The sequence below is a fragment of the Meles meles genome, chromosome 8 (assembly GCF_922984935.1).
Source record: "Meles meles chromosome 8, mMelMel3.1 paternal haplotype, whole genome shotgun sequence".
NCBI lineage: Eukaryota > Metazoa > Chordata > Mammalia > Carnivora > Mustelidae > Meles > Meles meles.
Window position 1 is genome coordinate 5,021,338 of NC_060073.1, and position 24,060 is coordinate 5,045,397.

General features: G+C 57.8%; 3 protein-coding genes across 9 annotated transcripts; 2 read left to right on the forward strand and 1 right to left on the reverse strand.

Annotated features, from left to right (window-relative positions):
* Positions 1-3,572: 3,572 nt before the first annotated feature.
* On the forward strand, positions 3,573-8,340 carry TMEM134 (transmembrane protein 134). 7 transcript variants are annotated; one of them, XM_046017274.1, is made up of 7 exons: positions 3,575-3,860; positions 4,665-4,729; positions 5,173-5,262; positions 5,416-5,492; positions 5,810-5,907; positions 6,556-6,613; positions 7,034-7,701. In XM_046017274.1, the coding sequence occupies exons 1-7, from the start codon at positions 3,687-3,689 to the stop codon at positions 7,201-7,203; spliced, it is 732 nt and encodes a 243-aa protein (XP_045873230.1). In that variant the 5' UTR covers positions 3,575-3,686; the 3' UTR covers positions 7,204-7,701. The 7 variants fall into 7 exon arrangements, with proteins under 7 accessions (XP_045873229.1, XP_045873230.1, XP_045873231.1 ...); XM_046017275.1 differs by having other exon boundaries at positions 3,579-3,860; positions 6,996-7,195; XM_046017278.1 differs by lacking the exons at positions 5,810-5,907; positions 6,556-6,613; positions 7,034-7,701 and adding exons at positions 7,722-7,766; positions 7,959-8,012; positions 8,114-8,340 and having other exon boundaries at positions 3,589-3,860; positions 5,200-5,262.
* A 4,905-nt stretch (positions 8,341-13,245) lies between these two features.
* CABP4 (calcium binding protein 4) lies at positions 13,246-16,000 on the reverse strand. The gene is made up of 6 exons (XM_046015758.1): positions 15,629-16,000; positions 15,293-15,323; positions 15,065-15,208; positions 13,887-13,996; positions 13,385-13,532; positions 13,246-13,274 (listed from the first exon to the last, which is right to left on the reverse strand). The coding sequence occupies exons 1-6, from the start codon at positions 15,998-16,000 to the stop codon at positions 13,246-13,248; spliced, it is 834 nt and encodes a 277-aa protein (XP_045871714.1).
* An 810-nt stretch (positions 16,001-16,810) lies between these two features.
* Positions 16,811-21,249, forward strand: GPR152 (G protein-coupled receptor 152). Its single transcript, XM_046015759.1, has 5 exons — positions 16,811-16,923; positions 18,045-19,288; positions 19,523-19,728; positions 20,113-20,279; positions 21,150-21,249. Exons 1-5 carry the CDS (start codon positions 16,811-16,813, stop codon positions 21,247-21,249), a joined length of 1,830 nt encoding a protein of 609 aa, XP_045871715.1.
* The last annotated feature ends 2,811 nt before the right edge of the window (positions 21,250-24,060 follow it).

Below are 24,060 nucleotides of genomic sequence, written 5' to 3' on the forward strand. Positions count from 1 at the left end.
GTAAGTTTGAGCCTTACATTGGGTATAGAGATTACTTAACAATAAAAAGCTTTAAAAATGATGAATTAAGGGTCTGGGTGGCTCGGTGGGTTAATCCGCTGCCTTCGGCTCAGGTCATGATCTCAGGGTCTTGGGATCGAGTCCCGCATCGGGCTCTCTGCTCGGCAGGGAGCTTGCTCCCTCCTCTCTCTCTGCCTGCCTCTCCGTCTAGCTGCGATTTCTCTCTGTCAAATAAATAAATAAAATCTTTTAAAAAATGATGAATTAATTAATTGGGGGGGAGAAACAACCTCTCGCACAACACTTTCCCTCCAGGGGTGGGAGCAAGAAAATGTGATAAAGTTTTTTTTTTTAATTAATTTATTTGACAGGCAGAGATCACAAGTAGGCAGAGAAGCAGACAGAGAGAGAGGAGGAAGCAGGCTCCCTGCTGAACAGAGAGCCCAGTGCGGGGCTCGATCCAAGCACCCTGGGATCATGACCTGAGCCAAAGGCAGAGGCTTTAACCCACTGAGCCACCCAGGCACCCTATGATAAAGTTTTTAATGAATGTTAAAGAGGCATAATTTCAAGCTTAAAAATGGCCTGAAAAATCCTGCTCTTTATTTTGCCGGTGAGTGATATGTTGGAAAAAATCGCAAGTCAACGGTTCAGTTACATGTATATTGTGCATCAAAAGACTCACAAACATACCAAACAGACTGTGTTTCTTGGACATCTCTGCAGTTTCTGGTCTGGTACCATTCGTGATGGGAGTCCGGCACACTGGGTACTGGGCACGGCTTCCCAATAACCTCACCCACGGCCCTCTCTCCGGCCTCCCGTGATGCGTCCTTAGGAGGTGAGGGTTGATTGTGGCTCCTGCCAGTGTCTTTCTCCTCTGTGCTGCCGCTGGTGTGTTTCCAAAGCTCCCAAGGCACGGGTTCTGGTGGCTTTCCTCATCCTGGGTCCAACAGGAAACTGCCCCGTGGGCATCTCCCACCTGGACCATTGGTTATCTCTTTCTTCTTTTTCTTCCTTCTCTTCATACTTGTAGGAGGGGCTCTGCAACGCAAAAAGCAGAAGGTACGAATGAGAAAGTAGGAGGCAGAGACTCACAGGAGGGTTAGATGTTCATGGAAAGTCTTGGGTCCTTGTCCTTCAAAACCACTGGCTACAGAGAAGGCCTCCAAGAGGAATGTGGAGAGAATAGAATTCGAGTTGTCATGGTGTGAACGGAGCAGAAGAGGGCACGGGGCGCAGATCCCCCCTGCAGCCTCATTTGGAGAAGGCCTATGTGGCAATGGGCCAGACAGTCAGCTGAAACAAAAGCCGCCAAACAGGACGGGTGTCCTGGGGCAGACAGTCTTTGAACGCCTAGGTATTCTTCTTGAGCAGGTTTTTCAAGGGAGCCCCGGGGAGAATTCTTGGGGCACCCCCTGCAGGTCAATGCGGGAGAGTGCTAGGCGTGGGAGAGGAAATCGAGGCCCATCCCGGTAGCCACTTCTGGGCAGTGCTGGTACCTGGAGCCCCCATCATCCATTGGTTGAGACCCAGCAGGAGCCAAGGCTGTGCTCCCCGAGGATGCCCATGAGTGACGTGGGCCCCAGCCTGCACTCCATCCCAGGACCCCAAGCATTGTTAACTAAGGGACGCTTAGACAAATAAGGAGACAAACCAGGGAAGATATCTGCACAACACCAAGGCATTGATACTTACCCACGTATAGACATGCAGATCGGCAGAAAGAAGGCTAGAAACCCAATAGGAAAAATGGACAAAGGATATGAACAGAGTTCACAGAAGAGGGAACCCCCGTGACTGCCAAGTCCATGAAGAACTATTCAAATTCCCCAGTTGTCAGAGGACCCAGATGGAAACCAGGAACCCTTTTAGATTCACCAGACTAGTAAGCGTTCGAAAGCTGGAATACCAAGTGCTAAGGGAAAACCAGAACCCTCACGGTGCGTGTGACAATTCATACACTTGTGAAGTCAAGGGGGCATTCATGACAGTGATGCGACGGGGCCCTGAGACCGAGCCAAGCGGGCCTCGCCGAAGGATGTGGTGGATAATAAAAGCGTTGGACGTCCAACGTGGTACGCCGCATGCGACTGGCGGAAGCAACAAAGGAGAGACGTGTAGACACCACGAGTGTGGAGTGCACAAACGCAAAAACGTAAACAGCAGAAGGAGTTTTATACACGGCACCTGTAGATCGCAAACATTCACGTGGCAGCCGGGCCACGTGTGCAGAGAACCGAGCGGGATGCATGGAGGCTGACTGCCCACGGCGAGAGGGCCCCGCTTCAGAGCAGTGATGTGTCCTAAACTGAGAAATAGGACTCTGTCTGTGAGGTCGCAGAATGAAGTTGGGGGTGGGGTGAAGGGTCAGCACGCCGGGTCCCCAGTTCCACCACCTGTGAGCATTTGGGATTTGGGCAAAGCATTCACTCACTCAGTTCAAAGCATTCATTCATTCATTCATTCATTCAGACACTGTGGACACAGTGGTGAATAAAACCGGGTAAAATAAGTTAACTTTAGGCAAGTGTTGTGTAATGCGAAGCTGACTTTAGATGGTGTAGTCAGGGATGGAACCCATGAGAGGTGACATTTGAACAGGGACACTGATGATGATAAAGACCCAGTTGTAAAAGAGCCAGGTTAAGTGCTTTCCAGGTATAGAGCACTTGCAAAGGCCCTAAGGTTGGCCTGTGCTGCAGAGGGTAGGTGAAGGAGGGGCAGAGGAGGCTTGATGAGATTGGATAGAGGGACCAGAGTGTTCACAGCTTTGTAGGCCTTAGTCAGAAAGACCTCAGCCACAATGGAAAACCAAGGGACAGTTTTATACAGACGACTTAGCCCCATACTTTTTTTTTTTTAATTAAGAACACACAGAGAGGGGCACCTGGGTGGCTCAGTCCTTAAGTGGCCAACTCTTGGTTTCTGCTCAGGTCATGATCTCCGAGTCCTGGGAGCAGGCGACCAGGGACTCCTCCCTCAGCGGGGTCTGCTTGCGGATTCTCTCTCTCTCTCTCTCTCCCTCTGCCCCTCCCCCTGCTCGCACCCTGGCGCCCTCTCTCAAATAAACAAACCTTTTTTAAAAAATAACACACAGGAAAATATCAGATATATTTTAAAAGATCACTTTGGCCACTGAGTAGAGACTGGGTTGGAGGAGCAGAAGCCACATAAGCCTTCTGAGCCTCAGTTTCCTTTCTGCGGGGCTAAGTCTACCCATCCCATGCAGATCCGCGGTGAGTCAGGGTGGGGACACAGTCTGGTCCCTGGAGTCTCCTTGGCCCTGGAGGCACGGGCTGGGATGCAGAAGGCCCCATCTTCGGCCGGGGAGGCTGGCGTCTGGTTGCTTCTCCAAGCCCAGGACGCAGACCTAGGGTTTGCCTCCAGTACGGCGCCCGCCGTGGCTCGCGGAGACGGCCGCTAGGAGGCGCCACGGCCCCTGTGCGGTCCCCAAAGGAGGCCCTGCCCACTGGTCCGCTCGGCGCTCGGCAGCTCGGGCCTGCTGTCGGCGAGCAGGGGCGGGGCCGTTACGTGAGGGCGGGGCCTCGGCCAGGGGCGCCGGACAGTCGCGCTCCCAAGATTGTCGGCCCAGGGCGGGGTCTGCGTGCGGGGGCGGGACCGCGGCGCTAGGGGCAGGCGGGCTCGGATGGCGGCGGCGAGGGGCGCCTGAGCGGGCCGGGGCCATGAGTGCCGCCCGGCCCCAGTTCAGCATCGATGACGCCTTCGAGCTGTCCTTGGAGGACGCGGGCCCGGGGCCCGAATTCAGCGGGGTCGCCCGCTTCGGGCCGCTGCACTTCGAGCGCCGGGCCCGGTTCGAGGTGGCCGACGAGGACAAGCAGTCCCGGCTGCGCTACCAGGTGAATGGTCCGGCCCAGCTCAACCCCAGCCCGGGTCCGGGCGGGACCCCAGGCCGGACCCTGGAGAGCCCCAACTCAAGGGAAAATCTGTCTAGAGGCCCCAGCCTGCGAGGCCACTGATCCAGGGCCCAGCCCAGACCCTCTCAGCTCTGATTTTGGTCCCCAGCCACCACTGGAGAGCCCAGAACCGGAACCCCGGGAGCAAGTCTCCTGGCCCCAGCTGGAAATCCCACCCGGTGTTCCCACCCATTCCTGGATACTGACCTAAGCCGCCCTCCCCCGCCCCTTATCCCCCCTGGGCTGGAGAGCGCTCTGTACGTCTGATGCAGATTTCTGGAAATCTCCATTCGCCCTAGAGGACTTCCACCAACTCCAGGATCCTTTTCTTGGAGACCTGTACCAGATTCCTGTGCCCCAAACCTGGAAACCATGGGCTTCTGCCCCTCCTTGGCACCCCAAATCCAGAGCTTCCATACTGGGCCTGTGAAATACCATTCTGAAAGCTCCACCCTGACTCCCCAACTTGGGAGAACTCCTGGCCCTGGGACCCATGCTAGGAGCCCTCAACCAGCCCCGGTGGCTCCTGCCACCACCTAGCCCCCCAAACTCCCGGCACCCACTTCCTACCTGGGTTTCGGTATGTGTGAATCATCAAACCCGTTTTGCGGGAGGGTGGAGGGCTGGTGAGCAGCTGTCAGGCAGCCAGGCAAACAGCTGTGTGGGCTTGCGCTCCTCCTCTCCCTGAGGGGGAAGGAGGAAGGGCCTGGGCCCAGTAACCTCTCTGAGCCCTGTGTTCTGGAATAGAACCTGGAGAACGATGAGGACGGAGCCCAGGCCTCTCCGGAGCCGGATGGGGGAGTCAGCACCAGGTCAGGGCCAGGTGGGGATCCATCCTCTACCTCCGCTCCAGACTCTTGTCCCCCAGGTCCCTGGCCAGTCTTCCACCCAGATCACCCGCTCTCTCACAGTGTCCTACAGGGATTCCTAGCCTGATCCCCACTCCCCTCACGGGTTCCCCTGTCCTGCAGGGTCACCCTACCCCAGTGTATCCTGAAGAAACCCCCCAGCCTGGTCTGGCCCCTACCTTCCCACAGGTCACCTGTCCTGCAGGAATCCCTAGCTTGACTCCCCAGCCTTTCTCCACCTTGAGTCCTGCAGAGACCCCAGACCTTGAGTTCCTCATCACCCTGTCCCCTCTCAGTGCCCCCATCCCGCAGAAAACCCAGCCGTAGTCCCTGCACCATCCCCCACCATGCCATGACCACCCCTTCCTTGCTGCCCCGGCCTCTCACTGGGCCCAAATGGCCTGCAGGGATTCCAGCCGAACGTCCATCCGCAGCTCCCAGTGGTCCTTCAGCACCATCAGCAACACTACCCAGCGCTCCTACCACGCCTGCTGCAGGTGAGGCCCGACCCTGCTCAAGCTCCCTGTGCTTTGTGTCCCCAGAACAGGCGGCCGGGGCTTTCCCCTTCGGTCCTCTGGGTGGGGGAAGGGTAACGGGGGGAGTTGGGCTCGCGTCACCTCTCATGCCTGTCCCGCTCTCCTGCCACCCAGCTGGACTCAACACCCTTTGATCCAGAAGAACCGCCGGGTAGTGCTGGCCTCCTTCCTGCTCCTTCTGCTGGGGTTGGGTGAGTGCCCTGAGGGTCCCTGGCCTACCCCCATGAGGGGCCCGTCCTCCCTTCGTGCCAGCTCTGCATCCCCCTTGGCACACCAAGCCTCCCTGCATCCCGAGGAGGAAGCTGGCTACCATCACCTCACTCCCATTTTACAGGTGAAGAAACTGAGGCCTTGGGAGGAGCAGGTCCAGCCTCCTGGTCACACAACCAGGAAATTACACATAATTGAAATGGAACTTGGTTCGGTGCTCTCAACTTAACTTTTCTTTTCTTTTCCTTCCTTCCTTTCTTTTCTTTTTTTCCTAACTTACCCGCACCGAATCCATCAGGGAGCAGAAGAGTAACCCGCTCTGCCATTTATTCTTTGTCTGCTTGGAGCCAGGTGCAGCGTAGGCTTATTTCCCCCCTTATGGAAGTCACACAGCAGGTGAGAGGCAGGGCTGTGACCCAGAACCTGAATAGGGACAGGTGCTCAGGGATATCCCTGCCAACTCGGTCCCCAGTGCACCTGTCATTTCCGTTTCTCCCAAGTCTGAGTGCGGATGAGGACCTATCCCTGCCCCTCGCTGGGCACATCCATTGCCCAGATGGGGAAACTGAAGCCCAGAGCAGACAGATCGCACAGCCAGACATTTTCGGACTCGGTCTATGGGGCTCAGGACTCAGGATCCTCAGAAAGGGCAGGGGTGGGGTCAAGAGGGGCCCGTAAGGACAGCCCAGCTGTGGCAGCTGCTCTTCCTCCTCCAGGGTGGTCTGAGCCCCCTGGCCAGAGAGCTGAGCAGCAGCCTTGGTTCATCTCTGGGCGTCTTGAGGGCAGGGGGAGATACTGCTTTTCCAGCAGCCACTGTAAAGCTGAGCACTGGTCACACTGGCCACCTGCCTTACCCCCCTTTCATTCTCTCAGTACCCATAAGGGCAAGCACTAATACCATCCCAGTTCAGAAGTAAGGACAGAGCCTCAGGCAGGTGAAGGGACTTGCTCTGACCTCAGCTGGGAAGTGGATGAGCTGGGATTTAAACCCACATCGAGGGCATTACCTGGAGGCCACCTTAGACATGTAAAGTGCCTTTGCAGGAATTAGAAAGACACGCCTCCTCTGAGTGGGCAGGGCCCCCAGCCCTAAGCCAAGGTGGTAAGTAGTGTATCCCCATGTGTACCCCTTTTTGAGGTGCTCTGTGCAGGGCACAAATCCCGTAGCAGTCCATGGTGGTCCTCAGGCCTCCATGCTGTATCACCGCCCTTGCTACAGAGCCCGGCTCCCTAACTCCCCCCAATCCCATCTTCTAACTGGGGACCCAGGACTCTCTGGGTCTGAAAAGTTGATCCAGTCATGACTTCCCCAACACCCACTGTCCTCAGCCAAAGTCGACGTCCCTTGCCGGGGTCTCCAGGCCCTGCCAAACTCCTCAAGACTGGGCAGGTGCCTCTTCACTCTTGCAAAATCAGGAAGCTCCTAGAAAGCCCCAAGTTCCTTCCATGGGAAGGAACTTTGCCATCCTGTTCCCTCTGTCTAGAGCACTCCTGTCCTTTTCTGCCTGCACGATCCCCACAGCAAAGCCTCTGGAGTCAGCTCACCTCCTCCTTCTGAATGCAGCTCTCTGCCTCAGTTTCATCTTCTGTGAAATGGGGATGATCATATCTTTCTCATTCAGTCACAGTGACAATAAAACTGTGCAGGTAACAAGCTTAGCCCAGTGCCTGGCGGCACCTGGTAAGTGGTGACTAAATGTTACCTGCTGTTGCTACTGCCACCCCTGCTCAGCTGAGTGGCCGCTGCCTCCAAGAAGCCCCTCCCTGATGCCCCAGGCTCCAATGCCTCCCGCAGCCTGATCCCAAGCCCCCCGGGGTTGTAGCCTGGAGGTTCTTGTTGGTTGCGCCCCCGGGAAGGGCCATGAGAGCAGGGACCTCATTTGCCTTTCCCTGTGGGATTCTCAGTACCAGGCACACAGCAGGTGTCCCATAAATGTTTGTTGATTGACTGAAAGAGCACACCAGGGAGCAGAGAAAAATCTCTTTGGGGACATTTCCCAGGGCCTGCCAGGGGCCCTGCTCGGAAAACACAGAGCTTGGTGAACTTCCCGGGAAGGGTCTGTGGCAAGGGAACCTTCAGTTCAGGTGGGGGAATACCACTGCTAGGGCCTAAGCCCTGCTGGGGGGAGGGGGGGGTGGAGGACCCCGCCCTGGCCCCGGCACCGGCCCCCTCCTCCCGCCCTCACCCTCGCGGCTCCGTCTGTGTGCAGTGCTGATCCTGATCGCCGTGGGACTGGAGGTGGCCCCCTCGCCAGGTGAGCGCCCCTCCTACCTCCGCAGGCAGCGGGGGTCCCCCTCAAGGGAAGAATTCCTCGGGGACCCGCGGGTCTTCCGCCTTCCTAGCAGGAAACGGCCCCTTCTACCGCGGACAGTGACACTTGCCCAGGCAGTGACCCGTGAGCCCCGCCCCGTGCCCCCCAGCCTTGACTCGGTCCCTCTCCCTGCAGGTGTCTCCAGCGCCATCTTCTTCGTGCCGGGCTTCCTGTTGTTGGTTCCCGGAGGTGCGAAAGGGCTCCGGGGCGGGCCGGGGCGGGGCCGGGGGGGCGGGCTCGGGGCGGCGGGCTCGGGGCGGGGCCTCGGGCTGACCGGCCCCGCCCCGCAGTCTACCACGTGATCTTCATCTACTGCGCCGTCAAGGGCCACCGGGGCTTCCAGTTTTTCTACCTGCCCTACTTCGAGAAGTGAACCGCGGGCGGGCGGCCGGCATCCAGCCTCGTCTCCGAGCGGCCCCAGCAGGCGCTCCTCGGGTCCGCTCCGGCTCCCTCATCTCCAGGGAAGAACTCCGGGACCCCGGAGCCTCCAACCCCTCGAGGTTTGCTCAGGAAGTTTGCCCAATACCCAGGCCTGGAAAAGTCGCCCCTGGCCTCTTCTGTGCCTTAACTTATTCTTGGGCCCTGGGGCTGCTGGGTTGGTGGTGTCTTGTGCTAATAAAAGAATGTACTTCATTCCAGAAGAGACCACTGATCCTTCTTTCCCATGCCCAGCCCACCAGCCTGGCCGCTGCTCCCTTCCCGCAAAAACTGAGGAAAGGGCTGATGGAGCTGAGGGGCTCCAGGACCACTCATCTTCTCATTGTGACAGTCCTCATGCTCTGAGACTTGCTCCTGCACTCTGGGGGCAGAGCTGGGCCTGGGACTCTGTCCTGCAAGCCTGGAGGAGATCCCACCAGCTTCCCATCTCCCCCTGCCCTCAGCAGATTGGCCCTGCCCATTCCTCTACCTGGAGGCGCAGCATTGATGCCTGCCCCCGGTGGCCCTGGTCAAGGGCACTCAGATGACGCAGGCCTAGGCCCTGGAGGCTGGTATCCTGGTTGCAGCCTGGCTCTGGGGCCCTGGACTGCCACAGCCAGCTCGGAATGTGGGCCATGACAAGACAGCAGCCCAGCCCTCTCCGCCCACTGCCCTACTTCCCAAGTCCCGGGATTGGGAGAAGTAGGGGCAAAGACAATGGGAAAGGGCGGGTGTCACAGAACCTCAGTGATCGGAGACTCTTAGAATCACAGAACGTTGGAAACAGACCATCTCAGACTTTTGGAAAACCCAAGCATCTCAGAATCTTGAGAGCCAGGAAACAGAATCTTCGAGAATCCTGCAATCTGAAATCCTAATAGCTACCATTTGTCAAGCTCTTAGAAGGCAGCAGGTTCTGTGTGCTAAGCACTTAACACAGGTGATTTCTGATAATCACCACCTTAGCCCCATTTTATAGGTAAGGAAACCATGGTCCAGAGAGACTGATTCGCCCAAGGTCAGAGTCAGGAACATATCCCAAGGCTTCCAAGACACCTGGGTGCCAGAGGGAGAGGAGAGGATACAGAGCACGCGTGTCCCCAGCTGACCACCAAGGGGGCTGGCTGAAGGATCACGGGCTGGGGTAGATCTTGGTCATACACTTAGATGTTTACAGTTTGTCTCCCCCAGGAACCCACGAGTGCCATTGAGAAGAGACGTGGCCTGGTTTCCATTGTGTCTGCAGCAGCCAGAATGATGTCTTTAGAGTTCTGTAACTTTGTTGGAAGAATTGGCCCCCAGACCCCTTCTCCCACTCCTGTTCTCGCCCACCCAGACTTCCCACCCTCAGCCCCCAGTCAAGACACTTTTAAGGGCACCAGTGACGTGCAGGAATTCCTAAACCCATGGTTCTCAAACCAGCTGTGGTAAAGGACCAGTTTTCATTTCTAATCCATCATGGACCAGTACCTTGGCAAAATAAAATAAAACCTGGAAAAATGAAATAAAGACATACAGAATGTAAACCCACAGTCTGGATTACCAGATTTACCAGACGTAAAATTACATTTCGATGACTATAATCCGAACAAACATAAGAAAGGAAAAGTGTGAAAACCGCTGTGAGCAAATAGGCAATACAGAAAGTTGCTGCTCTGCCCATAACTTTTCATCATTCCACGATCTTACCTTTTTAAATTATTTTTTAAAGATTTTATTTATTCATTTGAAAGAGACAGAGAAAGCACAAGCAGAGGGGACAGGGGAGGGAGCAGCAGGCTCCCCGCTGAGCTGGGAACCCAACATGGGACTCGATCCCAGGACCTGGAGATCATGACCTAAGCCGAAGACAGACGCTTAACCATCTGAGCCGCCCAGGCGCTCCTCCACAATCTTAACAAAGTTATTCCAGAAGTTGTGATTGTCCATATTATAAGACTACAGCAGGTGTCAGCAAGCGATAACCCACAGACCCGATATGGTCCTCGGGCTAAAAGTGGTTTTTACATTTTAGTAATGGTCAGGGGAAAAGTAAAAGAACAGTACGATTTCGTGACACATAAAAGTGGATAAAATTCAAACTTCAGTGTCAATGAATCAAAGTTTAGTTAATTCATTACTGAATTTCCTTCCCGGCCACAACTATTCATTTCTGTGTTGGCCGTGGCTGCTTGGGACTACAGAGCTGGGCAGTGGTGAGAGAAACCGTATTTCCTCCAAGCCTAAAATCTTTACACTGTCACCTTTTACAGAAAAAATTAACCAACCCGTGGTCCATGTGAACACACGGACAGGACACCGAATCCCAACATTTAAAGTTTCACCATGACCAGTGTGCTTGACTTGGGCTGGTTAATTTATGTGATCCCACCCGGGTTGACAGTAGCATTATCCTCAGGAGATAACAAACCTCTAAATGTGGCTTCTTTCTTTGTTGGAAAATACATCGATATTTGTGCCCAGATGAGGAACGTTAGATTTCCTTAGTGAATTGTGCCTCGTTTTACCCCTATTGCTTTTTGCCTTATAGCCCATTTCTGTTTGCTCTCCCTGTACTTACACCATTTCTTTTGGTTTCTTTCATTTTGTCCTAGTAAATCTGTTTTCCAAGCCATCACTTTCGGCCTTTCCATTCTCATTATGCTGCTTGAGTATGTCTTAGATCCTGCACTCAGCGGTGGGGAGGAGCCCAGCATCTGCTCTCTGTCCCACCCAGGCACCCCCCCGAGAATTCTTATTTTTAAAGGATTATATCTGCCTTCTGTTTTTGTTTCTTTGTCTTGTTTTGCTTTTTTTTTTTTGTAAAGATTTTATTTATTTATTTGACAGAGAGAGAGATCACAAGTAGGCAGAGAGGCAGGCAGAGAGAGAGGAGGAAGCAGGCTCCCCGCGGAGCGGAGAGCCCGATGCGGGGCTCGATCCCAGGACCCTGAGATCATGACCCGAGCCGAAGGCAGCGGCCCAATCCACTGAGCCACCCAGGCGCCCCTTGTTTTGCTTTTTAACATAGGCTCCACGCTGGGCATGGACTCATGGCTTGAACTCATGACCCTGAGATCACAACCTGAGCTGACATCAAGAGTTGGATGCTCGGGCGCCTGGGTGGCTCAGTGGGTTAAAGCCTGAGGCTTCAGCTCAGGTTGTGGTCCCGGGGTTCTGCGATCAAGTCCCGCATCAGACTCTCTGCTCAGCTGGGAGCCTGCTTCTCCATCTCTCTCTGCCTGCCTCTCTGCCTGCTTGTGATCTCTGTCAAATAAACAAATAAAATCTTAATAAAAAAAAAAAAAGAGTTGGTTGCTCAACTGACTGAGCCATTCAGGCACCCCTTCCTACCTTCTGTTTTAATGTTTCCACGGACTTTGTTTTTCTTTCCTTTCCCCCCATCTTCTGTAGCCTTCTACTGGTTTAATCAAGAATTCTTCACTTTCCCTCTTTTCTTCCTCTATGGATTTGACTATTGAAAAAAACATTCTAGGGGCGCCTGGGTGGCTCAGTGGGTTGAGCCTCTGCCTTCGGCTCAGGTCATGATCTCAGGGTCCCGGGACTGAGCCCCGCATCGGGCTCTCTGCTCGGCAGGGGAGTCTGCTTCTCCCACCCCCTGCTTGCCTCTCTGCCTACCTGTGATCTCTGTCTGTCAAATAAATAAATAAATAATAAAATCTTTTAAAAAAAAGAAAAAGCATTCTATCTCTATTTCTATACATTAATGAATGATTCCCTTTAAATGGTTAACAAATTCTAAACTGATCAGTGACTCTCCTCCTCTAGGAAAGATGAGAAAAAAGATATCAGCACGTTTAAAGTATCCCCTCCCATCTTCCATTTTATTTTGTCTATTATTTTAGTCCCTCCTTTATTTTTAAAATCCCCCAAATTAACTTTTTTTTTTTTTACAGTTAATGCTTCTTTGAATCCACCAATGTGTTTACTGATCGCTTTCCTGACCATGATTTAGTACCCACTCTGCCTTTGCTCAGGTCTGAATTTCCCTCTTACTGAAGCCATCCCTTCCACAAGAGCACATGGGTGGGAAACTCTTCCCAACGTTTATTTCCGGAAAAAAGCTGATGTTTCACCTTCCTTCGTGAACAATGATTCAGTGAGGGTTAGGCTTCTTGGTCGGCAATCATTTCTTCTCGGCCTGATGACCAGCTACTCTCATTGTCTTCTGATATTCACTGCGGCCAGCGAAAAGTCTTTGCAGAGCCAAGGCGCTCTTCCTCGGTAAGCCGTCGGACTTTTGTCTTGAGACGAGTTGTTTATAGGGTTTCCCTTTTGTGACAGGGTTGTTAAGCCCATCATGTCCTGGCTTGAAGAGTGCCCTTCCAGTAGCTTCTCCCTATCTCTTCAGCTCTCCTGCCTAATGTGCAAGCCTGAGTTTCCGGTTCCTTAGAGTAGCTTTTTCCCCTCGAGACTCACATCTGTACCCTTGCCGCTTCCTCAGGCGTCAGAGCCCGGACTCCAGAACTTCTCTCTATGCTGAGACCCCCATGGTGTCCCCACTCTCCCACCACCCAGCTTTGAGTTCTTGCCTTGTCTTTAGTACCTGGGGTCACCCCTGGCTTTCTTTCAAGTTAAGCTTTTTTTTTTTTTGACATTTTTACTAACATTTTTATGCAATAGTGGGAGGCGCCCAGTCACCCTCCCAATTCACCACGCTACCAGAATCCCGCCAACGCTGTCTCCCTGTCTTTTGAGCGCTGCAGTGTCCAGGAGCTTGTTACCTCCGAAGTTCTGGAGAGATCCAAAATCTTGCTCATACAGGAGAATGAGAGGCAGCTGGGGGCGGGTTTCCTCCCGGCAGCTCGGCGAGGGAGGCAGGTGAGGATGGAGGTGGGTGGGTGACCGCACCAGCACGAGCCAGATGTTGTCAAGATGCCAGATGTTCCGAAGCAGCCTGGGAGCCGCTGGGTCTCTTCCATTCTGGGGCCTCGTGGGGAGGGTGTATAGCGTGAACCCTGCTGGCCTGGGGCCGGAGGAGCAATGCGTTCTCCCTGCTGGAGCCTCAGTGGGTGAGAAACATCATCACAAACTCTGGAGGAAACAAGGGGCAGGGCTTGGACCAGTCCGGGTCAGGGATCCCAGGACATGCTGGGCTCCTCCTGGGTGCTGGAAGGGTGGGGTGGGATAGGAAGGAGACTCACCGTCAAAGTCTACGGTGCCATCCCCGTTGAGGTCCACATCTCGGAGCATCTCATCCAGCTCAGGACCCCCCAGCGGCTCCCCCAGCAAAGCAGGTGCTACCTGTCGCAGCTCTGCCACGGTGATCCGTCCGTCTCTGTCCCTGTCAAACTGGGATTCCAGCAGGGCTCAGCCCCTCCCACCCAGAGCTGGCTCTGCCTGAACCCGTCTGTATCTTGCCACATCCTGGGCCTGGATGCCCCCACCTGCGCCCATCCAAACCCTCCACCTCTTCCCAAGCTGGGACAGCAGGCCCCCTCCTCCAGGAAGTCTCCCTGGGCGGGTCCCCCAGCTGAGAGTGAGCTGGACCTTCTCCAACCCCTCCCTGGCCCTAGGCCCCCTGTCTGCAGGGCCGTGGGCCTCCAGAGGCTGAACCCCACCCCCAGGCTCTCTGGCCCGGATGGGACGCCGGCGGGTCGGCTGTCCAGTCCCCCAGCCAGCCCCCGCCCCGCCCACACTCCGCACCTCTCGGAAGGCGATGCGCAGCTCCCGGACCCCCAGCATGTGCGCCGTCTCCTCCCTCAGCTTTGGGCTCATCAATTCCACAAACTCCTCGAAGTCCACGCGGCCACCCACTGTGGACCCAGGCAGAGCGTCACGGGGGAAAGGGCCGGGCCCGAGAAGGGACGTCGCCAGCGTCACAAGTGCCAGCCTCGCCCCAGCTCTGCATCGGGGAAGGAATCCCCAGCGTCCAAGCCCTTGGGGGTGGGAGGGGAGAGGAGGCAGGAGCCCCATTCTCCGCGGGGACGACAGGGCGAGGGGCTTGGGTGCTCTCAGTGAAGCACGTTAAGTGTGGGGGAAGGAGCCCCAGGTTTGGACCCAGGCAGCCCCAGGGTCAAACTCTGCCTCAGCTGCCAAAGGGGCATGGCCTTGGGGGACTCGCGAACCCTCCTTCCTCATCCTGGGGCCAGGATGACAGGACCCGCTCTTGGGTGCTTTCGGGGTGGCAGTGCATGGCTCTTACGTGCTGGGACCCCAGGGGCAGCAATAAATGCCCCTTAAGACGTGTGCCCAGGCGGTCTCCACTGTAAAAAGCACCAATGGGCAAATAACAGCTTTGGGGGAAAGAAAAGACGCACAACACTGAATGTTCGCATTAACCGTAAGTCACATCCCGTTTTGGAAACCATAGAAAAACCAAATGCAGGTGTCCTGGAAGGAAGGGAATCTGATATTTGACAAGTCAGCTAATGATGATCACGAGTGCCCCGTCTATCCGATACTTAATCGCAAAGAAAGGCCAGCGCTCGGTCGCACTAGGCCTCACTGAACCTCGGAGGCTCTTTTCAGGGACCTCAGGAGGGCCAGAGAGACAGAGAGAAGAGAGCCAGCTGAGAACACTTTATCGCTAGTATCACAGAGACAGAGGGGGTCCTCAGCCAAGCCTCAAGGGTCTCTTGGAGCACGGGTGCCTTTCATGACCCCTGCACCTGACTAGGCTAATGTCAGAAGGTCAGAATGCTCTAGAAACTGCCACCCACTCCCAGCATCCCCCCTGCGGTCTCCCAGAGCCACCTCCTGCCACCTCCTCGTCATCCCCCAAACCACGAGACTCAGAGAGGACCAGGGCTGCCCAGCCTGGGTACACAGCCAGGTGCCTCCCACCCCACCCTGCCCTGGGACAGTGGGGGTCAGTCACTGACTCCTCATCTTGACATGCTGGGAGACCTCGATGAGCTCCATCTCGGTGGGCATGTAGCCCAGCGTCCTCATGCAGGTGCCCAGCTCCCGGTAGCCGATGTAGCCGTCACGGTCAGTGTCAAACTCCTCAAAGGCGGCCTGCAGCTCTGCGGGGGAGGGAGGTCAGGCCCAGGCAGCCCCGGGGCAGGGACCTCTCCCACCCGCCTCTGCCACCAGCAAGGGCCACTCACCATCCAGCTCCTCGGGGCCCAGCTCGCGGTCCTGCAGAAGCATAGTCCGCCATGTCCCTGGGGCCCATCCTTCCTCCTCCAGCCCTGGGCCACGATGGCCTGGGCAGGGCCAGTCCCACAAGGGCAGGAGAAGGCATCTGACTCCCACGGGCCCCTGGAGAAGACACGACCACCCCCCTTCCTGCTCCTGGGGCCCAGAGCTCTTACAGAATCCTGGGTCTGGAGCAGAGGTGGCTGGAGGCCTGAGTACCAGGAGCAGGGCAGGCCGAGTCCAAGGGCACAAGTGGGATCCCTGCCCCACCCCCACCCTCACCCCCAGCCCAGGCCCCGCCTGACCTTCCCGAAGATGCGGTTGAGCAAAGGCCCATATGTCTTCTGAGCAGCATCGTGCTGGGAGCCGGGGCGATGCCGGTGGGACTGGCGACGGGAGGCTGGCCCTGGGGTTGCAGGACCTCTCCCCTCCTGTCCGCCAGTCCCAGAGGGGGTCCTGCTGCTCCCTGGGGCCTCGGGACCCGGGAGAGGGGTCTGCTCCTGAGAGCCGCCAACACCCTTCCGCGACCCTCGGAGCCCCCTCTCCTTCTTGCTCCTCTTCCTGATCAAGGGGAGGCCCTCGGCACCACTCCTGGAAGCCACGACCCCCGCAGGAGGCTTCTGCGGGCCGGGGGCCGGGTCTGGGCCGTGCAGCCCCCTCGCCTGCTCTGCGGCCATGCGGGGAGGGACGACGGGCTCAGAGACGCGAGACCAGGGAGCACCCCCCGGGTCTCAGGAACCATAAAGCTGCTTACGCACCCCTACCATGAGAGCTGATGGCCGGGGACGGAGACTTGAAGGGGATTAGGGTAAGTGAGGCAGGCAGCGCAGGCCCTAATCCGGACCCTCTGCCTGGGGACAGAGCCACATGGGTGAAGAGAACTGTCCCCAGCCACAGGGGTGCCAGGACACAAGGCTACAAGGAGCTTAGGACTCTCGCTCCGCCCCCCACGAGCTGGGAGGCCCAACAAGTTCAGCTCTCGGTCGCCTTGTCTGTGAAACGGGAGGCTGGGGGCATAATGCAGAAGAGGCAGGGACTCTCCGTCCTTGACTCCTGTCCCCAACTCCAGTCGTGTGACAGGGGCAGGACTTAGCTAAGAGAGGACAAGGGAAGTCACGTCGGGAGGCAGAGTGTGGGCAAAAGCTAGGAGAAGGGAGAGACCAGGATGAGTCGCCCACTGCAGCCCCCTGACAGCGGGACGTGGTGGCCAGAGGGTGGTATAAAATGGCGGGAGGGAGGCCCGATCACAGAGGCCTTGAATGCCAGAGTGAGGGACGTGGAGGGGATGTCAAAGGAGGTGGACCCTAGAGGCGGGGGGACCCCAGAGCCTGCTCGGAGGCAGCCGGGCCCAGGGTGAGGAGGTTTTAGCCCTCTGGCTCTGTCAGGGATGGGGTGGCCTGGCTGGTCACTTGGCCCCGCTAGGCCGGGGTTAGGGTTTCCCGGAGAGCAGCCCCATGAATGATTGATGTCTTCTCAGCTTGGGTTTCATGCCGGCCGCCTTAGCGCCGCCGGGCGCCATGCAGCAGGCCCCGCTGGCGTGGGGCCCCGCGGGTGGCTGGACCCCTGGGCAGGCAGGCACGCCCCAGAGCGCACCTCACAGGTAAGCCAGGCCTCACCTGTGGGGGCTCGGGGCAGCTCAGGGCTATGATCCAGCAGAGGCTGGAGCTGGCAGGGCAGGGTCTGTCTGAGGAAGAGGCTTAGGGGGAGGAGAGCCCCGGGCTACAGGCAGAGGGGCCGGAGTGGTGGGCCACAGGCAGGAGCCGGCCTCTGGGGGCTGTCTACCTGCTCCCTTGGCTGGGGCTCGGCCCCTTCTCCACCCTCAGAGGGAAAGTCCCTCCACCCATAAGGCTCGAGGGAAGGCGGAGGCGGGGTAGGAGAGGCAGCAGGCCTCCAGGGTCCCAGTCACGCAATCCTCATCACGCTGCCGAGCCCCGACCCCTTCTGTCCGGTGGCCTCAGAGGACCACCTCCTGCCTGAGCTGTGAGAATGAGGACAGGGCCCCAGAGGGCGGTCGAGGATGATGAAGAGGGTCGAGCTGCTTCCGGGACGGTTGTCCTGGCCTGAGCTGCAGACCCCCACCTGAGTTCAGGAACCGCACATGCTGCGGGGAGGGTCTCCTCCGGCCCAGGATCCTGGGACTCCTACGGGCCCATGGGACCCTGAGCCTCCCCAGTCTGGGGATCTTAAAGCACTTGAATCCCAGGATACCAGATGGAAAGGGGCCTGAGGCGATGTGACCAAGCAGTTTGCACAAACTGTCCTTCCTGGAGGCCCAGGGGTGCTCCCCTCCTTTATTTTTTATTTTTTATTTTTTTTAAAGAGCGAGCACAGGCAGAGGCAGAGGGAGAAGCAGGCTCCCTGCTGAGCAAGGAGCCGGACGTGAGACTCGATCCCAGGACACTGGGATCATGACCTGAGCCGAAGGCAGCCGCTTAACCAACTGAGCCGCCCAGGCGTCCCTGCTCCCCTCCTTTAATCGGAGCACCCCCTTCTCGTTCATGTGGGAGTTCTGCTGTGCTATTTTACTTGAAGAAAACATTCACAGCTTTAAAAATATGCTCAAAAGCCAACTCTGTAGGGTGCACTGGGATTCTGAGTGGCCGAATGGTTAGGTGTGAGTTTCAGGCCTGGAGCCTCTGTCCTACCTCTGACCTTGGGCAAGTCACCGATCACCGATCCTCTGAGCCTTCCTTCCCTCTCCTGTAAAATGGGTTTCTGAAGATTAGGTGGCATCGTTTACTTAAAGGCCCCGGTCAAGACTAACCACCCCATAGGCGATGATGATGGCTCAGAGAAGGACAGTGACGTGCCTGGAGATACACAGCACCCTCTCTCTCATACTCAGTCCCTCGTGATTCCATTGATCCATCAGGCCCCCGCTCTGTGGACAGCACACAGGGGACCTCGGACGGACACCGCGATGGAAGCCGACCCGGGTGCCGCCGGCCTCGGGCCCCGCACAGAGCCAGACGATGAAGACTACTATCCCCAGGGCGTCTGGGACACGGTCTTCCTGGTGGCCCTGCTGCTCCTGGGGCTGCCGGCCAATGGGCTCATGGCGTGGCTGGCTGGCTCGCAGGCCCGGCAGGGAGCGGGCAGGCGGCTTGCCCTGCTCCTGCTCAGCCTGGCCCTCTCGGATTTTCTGTTCCTGGCGGCGGCGGCCTTCCAGATCCTGGAGATCCAGCGGGGAGGGCACTGGCCGCTGGGGACGGCGGCCTGCCGCTTCTACTACTTCCTGTGGGGTGTGTCCTACTCCTCCGGCCTCTTCCTGCTGGCGGCGCTCAGCGTGGACCGCTGCCTGCTGGCGCTGTGCCCGCGCTGGTACCCAGGGCATCGCCCGGCGCGCCTGCCCCTCTGGGTCTGCGCCGGCGTCTGGGTGCTGGCCACACTCTTCAGTGTGCCCTGGCTGGTCTTCCCGGAGGCCACCGACTGGTGGTACGACCTGGTCATCTGCCTGGACTTCTGGGACAGCGAGGAGCTGCCCCTGCGGATGCTCGAGATCCTGGGGGGCTTCCTGCCTTTCCTCCTGCTGCTCGTCTGCCACGTGCTCACCCAGGCCGCCACCGCCTGCAAGACCTGCTGCCGCCGCCGGCCGAGGCCCGCGGCCTCCCGTGGCTTTGCCCGCGTGGCCCAGACCATCCTGTCGGCCTACGTGGTCCTGCGGCTGCCCTACCACCTGGCGCAGCTGCTGTACCTGGCCTTCCTGTGGGACGTCTACCCCGGCTACCTGCTCTGGGAGGCCCTGGTCTACTCCGACTACCTGAGCCTGCTCAACAGCTGCCTCAGTCCCTTCCTCTGCCTCCTGGCCAGTGCCGACCTGCGGGCCCTGCTGCGCGCCCTGCTCTCCTCCTTCGCGGCGGCTCTCTGTGAAGAGTGGCCCGGCAGCTTCACGCCGGCCGAGCCACAGAGCCAAGTGGATCCTGGGGGCCACACTTCTCCAGGGCCCATGGCCCAGCCACAGTCGGATTCTGTGGCCCCTCCGCAGCTAGATTCTGTGGCACCCCCACGGGCAGACCCCACAGCCCGGCCACAGTTGGATTCCGTGGCACCCCCACAGGCAGACCCCACAGCCCGGCCACAGTTGGATTCCGTGGCACCCCCACAGGCAGACCCCACAACCCGGCCACAGTTGGATTCCGTGGCACCCCCACAGGCAGACCCCACAGCCCGGCCACAGTTGGATTCTGTGGCTTCCCCACTGGCAGACCCCACAGCTCAGCCACAGTTGGATTCCGTGGTTCCTCCACAGGCGGACCCCACAGCCCAGCCACAGTTGGAGCCTGTGGCCCCCCAACAGGCGGACCCCACAGCCCAGCCACAGTTGGATTCTGTGGCTTCCCCACTGGCGGACCGCACAGCTCAGCCACAGTTGGATTCCGTGGCTCCTCCACAGGCGGACCCCACAGCCCAGCCACAGTTGGAGCCTGTGGCCCCCCAACAGGCGGACCCCACAGCCCAGCCACAGTTGGATTCTGTGGCTTCCCCACTGGCGGACCGCACAGCTCAGCCACAGTTGGATTCCGTGGCTCCTCCACAGGCGGACCCCACAGCCCAGCCACAGTTGGATTCTGTGGCTTCCCCACTGGCGGACCCCACAGCTCAGCCACAGTTGGATTCTGTGGCTTCCCCACTGGCGGACCCCACAGCCCAGACACAGTTGGAGCCTGTGGCCCCCTCCCAGTCAGATTTCGTGGTCCAGCCTCAGCTGAACTCCTCAGCTCAGCCCCAGGTGAACCATGAGGACCAGCCCCACTTGGACGTTGTGGTTCAGGCGCAAGAGAGCCCTAAGGCCCAGATCCCCGGACCCCCTTCTGGCTCAGCCCCCAGGCCCCGGGATGAAGCTTCCTCTGCTCCCTCCACAGATCCCACCCCGGAAGCCCCCGAGAACCCAGCTGCGCCTGCTGCCTCTGAGGGAGAAAGCCCCGGCAGTGTCCCCCCAGAGGAGACAGGCCCCACGTGAGGGTCTCGGAAAGCCCAGGCCCATGGGGGCAGGGGAAGAACCTGAGGGGGACAAACAAAGCAGCCAGTCGGAGCAGAGGGGAGCCATGGAGGACGTCATCATGGAAAACCCCACCTAGTCCCCAGGGCCTGGCAGGAGGACTTTGGGGAAGTGAAAAATGAAGCACCAAAATGTCCCAGGCAGTTTGTTGCGAACGTCTTGTCCCCACTCAGGTCCCGCTTGTCCCCTTCACCCAGTGGCCCAGCAGTCGGAGCCCATGCTCTCCGGTTGGGCTCTGCCCCTGACAGCCAGCAGGGGTGACCTCCCCGAGCTGGCGCTGACCTCCCTTTGATCCTTCCCTCCCTCTCCTCCGCCCTCTCTGACCCTCTAACGTGGGGGCCGAGGACACCAAAGGAGGAAGTCCCCGCAGAGAGGGAGGCCATTCAAGAGCCTGCAGGAGCCTGGGGCCCTAGGAGCCCACGCAGGCCGGCCGGGCCCCTGCCCACAACAGGTAGCGAGACCTTCGGCGGGCTTCTCTCAGCAAGGCCGTGGGAGCGGAGGCCGGAGCTACCAAGCCCCGATTCCACTCAGGCTCCCGTGACTCTGGATAAGCCGCTTTACCCTCTGAGCCTTCTGCCACATCGGCCGGGTGGGGGCGTTAAGTCAGAAAGCGTGGGAGGCGCTCAGCTAGAGCCCGGCACACAGTAGGGCCTCAGGAATCAGGCCTAGGAAGTCCTAGGAAGGGTTCCTAGGAAGTCCTACCCTCACGGCCGTCTAGAAAGGTCCCTTGCAGGGGCTGGAGTCAGATGGGAGGAGATGCCTCCTGGCCTGGCCCTTGGGAGCTTTGAGACGGATCAGCGGTGCCTGTGACCAGTTCTGGGCCACAGCCTCCTCCGGGTCAGCCTGAGACAGCGCGAGGCCAACTCTGCGCCTCGCATGGGTCCAGAGGACTTCAGCGTCTGCTGCTCCACTCAAGGGTGCGACTAGTGTCCACCCACCCCAAGCCACCTGCCACCCAGTCTACAGAGTGCCCTGGTCCCGCCTCCGGCTGAGCTCCTTCTTTGCCCTCAGCCCACAGGCTTTGGGGGGCGGGGGACAGCCAAAGAGAGAGCTCTGGGGACCAGCGGCTCCAGAAAGGGTACAGGCCCCCATGAGGTCGAGCCCTCTCTTCCGTCTCAAGCTGCAGACACTGGAAGAAAAAGTAGGAAGCGTTGAAGTTCTCCTTTCTGCACCCCCTTCCCTTTCGCACCAGCGCTCTCTTCTGGCTGCCCCTTCACCCAGCTTTCCCTCCCCCACGCTGTGCTCCAGAACCATGAGCCCTTCCCCTTTTTAACTGACCCCAACATCCCCCCCCTACCCCTGTCCTTTGAGCTGCCCTGACTGCTGGTGTAGAGACAGACTGAAAAAGGCAGCAGGCAGGGCGGGGCATCTGGACAGGGAGATCTGGAACCGGGTTGCTCGCTCCCTCTTCACCTCAGCGTTCTCCTCTGTAGAATGGGGCGGTGGTGTTCCCCTTGCGGGGGCTGGGCCCAGGGATGGAAGCTCAACAGTGGCAATGCTGGGGGGGGCCCTGATTCTAGCATTTCCTGCTGACGGGACTGTGGACACTGAGGCTGCAGGACAGAGATTTCTGAATGGGCACAAATTTGTTGAATTCATTCATTTATTGAGCAGTTGCTAGGTGACCTTCCGGCCAGCCCTCCATTCTAGGGACACATGGCCACGTGGGGTGGGAGGCATGACCTCGGGTGCCCCTTGGGGGGGGTCTTTTGAATCCCAGCTCCACCATTCACCAGCTGTGTGATCTTCAGCAAGGCCCTTGGCTTCTTTGAGACTCGGTTTCCTCATCTGTAAAATGGGGATCAGATCAAGGGTCCCCATTCCCTAGGAGTGTTCATCTCTATGAAGTACTTGGATCCTTGCCTGGCAAAGAGTAAGTGCTAAATAATTTGTTAGCCACTAATTTAATTATACCGGTAGGCATCCCCAAGACTCACCCAGGCCTGGGACTGACACTCACCCAGGGGCCAGAGCCCACATGGCTGCTGACTAGGCATTGTCCCTCCATTGTACTGCTTTCCACTTCGGCAAGAAATGCCCCACCCCACTGGGTGCTTAGCCCCTGGAGCCAGGGTCTGGACGGGAGTCGTCCTCGGGGCACTCTGCAGCGCCTTTCCCCCTTTCCCCCAGAGAGCGGTCCCAAAGCTTTTCCAACAGGACACACAGAGCAGGCACGAAACCCCCAGTGCCTGCCACCTGCCTTCAACTCTGGTCCCCATTCCAAACCCAGCCTGTGGGAGAGTGGGGAAGCCCCACCTCCAAGGTCCCAAGGGCAAATCTTGCCCGTAAGGGGAATTGCTATCCAGGAGAAAGAGGGGTGTTATGAAGGTTTTTGTGGGATGAAGAGGAGTTCTACTGGTGACCCCCAGAAGAGGGTTTTGTGTTAGAGGAATATGCACACCCAAGGCCAGAGAGGGTGAAGGCAGGGCTCCTCCCTGACACTCTACAGTCCATCTACCTCACCCCTAACACCCCAGGGAGGGGGGGCTCCTGTTGCCCTCTAGGAGACGCGCCCCTTCTCCAGCCGAGAGGTGCGTTTATTTTGAGTTGTGAATACGAACATTTTCAATTCTACGTTCAGGACTGCTGTTCATTCATTCATTCAGCGTACAGGACTTGACCCCACGCGGCGCGCTAGGTCTCCTTCTAGGTGCTGGGGATACAGTGGGAAAGGGGACAAAGCGCTACCCTCAGTTTGCTGGCATTCCAGTGGGGCAGGGCAGACAAAAAGCAAATACACAAATAATTACATAGTAGAACATCAGATAGGGATTAAGGAGGATGCAAGAGGAACAAATAAGGGTCAGAGAGTGACCAGGGAGGGGGGTGGTCTGAGACCTGGAGAAAGTGAGAGATGGAGCCTTTTCAAAATCTGGGGGGAGCATTTCCAGAGGGAGGGAACAGGATGTACCCAGGCCCTGGTGTGGGAAAGAAAGGGGTTTGTTTCAGGAGGATCAGTGTCACTGGACCACGTGCCAGGAGAGGACAGAGGAAGGTAATGTATGGGGGGGGTGGGGGTGGCGCAAGGACTAAAGTTATTTCAAGTGTGACAGTGAGGAGCATGGAGAGGGTTTGGGGTAGGGGGTCTAGTTTGGGCTTTAAACAACCCCTGGCTGTTGCCTGGAGGGCACGTTGGAGAAACAGGCTTAGTAGCTGCATTCCCTTTTCTAAAGCACCCTCATTCCTGTCCTTTTTTGGAAGGGTCAGCCTGTCCCGGGGTGTGTGGAACAGAGGGAAAAGCAAGGACTTTGGAGCCAAACAGTTGGGGACTAAATCTTGGTAGGGTGACCTGGGACAGGCACCCCTCCCCTCTGAGCTGTTTCCTCATCAGGGAGTGGGAAGGGGTTAAGAGGGTGTAAGCCCCAGCCTGCGTGAGACATGGGGGGGGGGCTCCTGCAGCCCCAGAGAAGTCTCCTTCTGGCTTTGCTCTTTTTCAGGGAAAGGGACCCTGATCATCACCTCAAGGAAGATGAGGGAGGGGGCCCCCGTGCGCCAGGGACACCAGCCCCAGGCAGAGGGGACAGTTTGTGCCTGTCGGACTTACAGAGACACCTAAGTCCCCCCAGGGTGAGACAGGGACAGGGATGGGTAGATCTGAGGAGGCCAGTTTGGACTCCTGTCCCAGGAGCTAGTTAAGAGGGGTCATCTGCGGACAGACCACTAGCCTGGGATCCAGTAGGGGCATGTTCCCATTTCTATTTTTAATAAGGAGGCTTAGCAGGCCCCAGGGATGTTCAC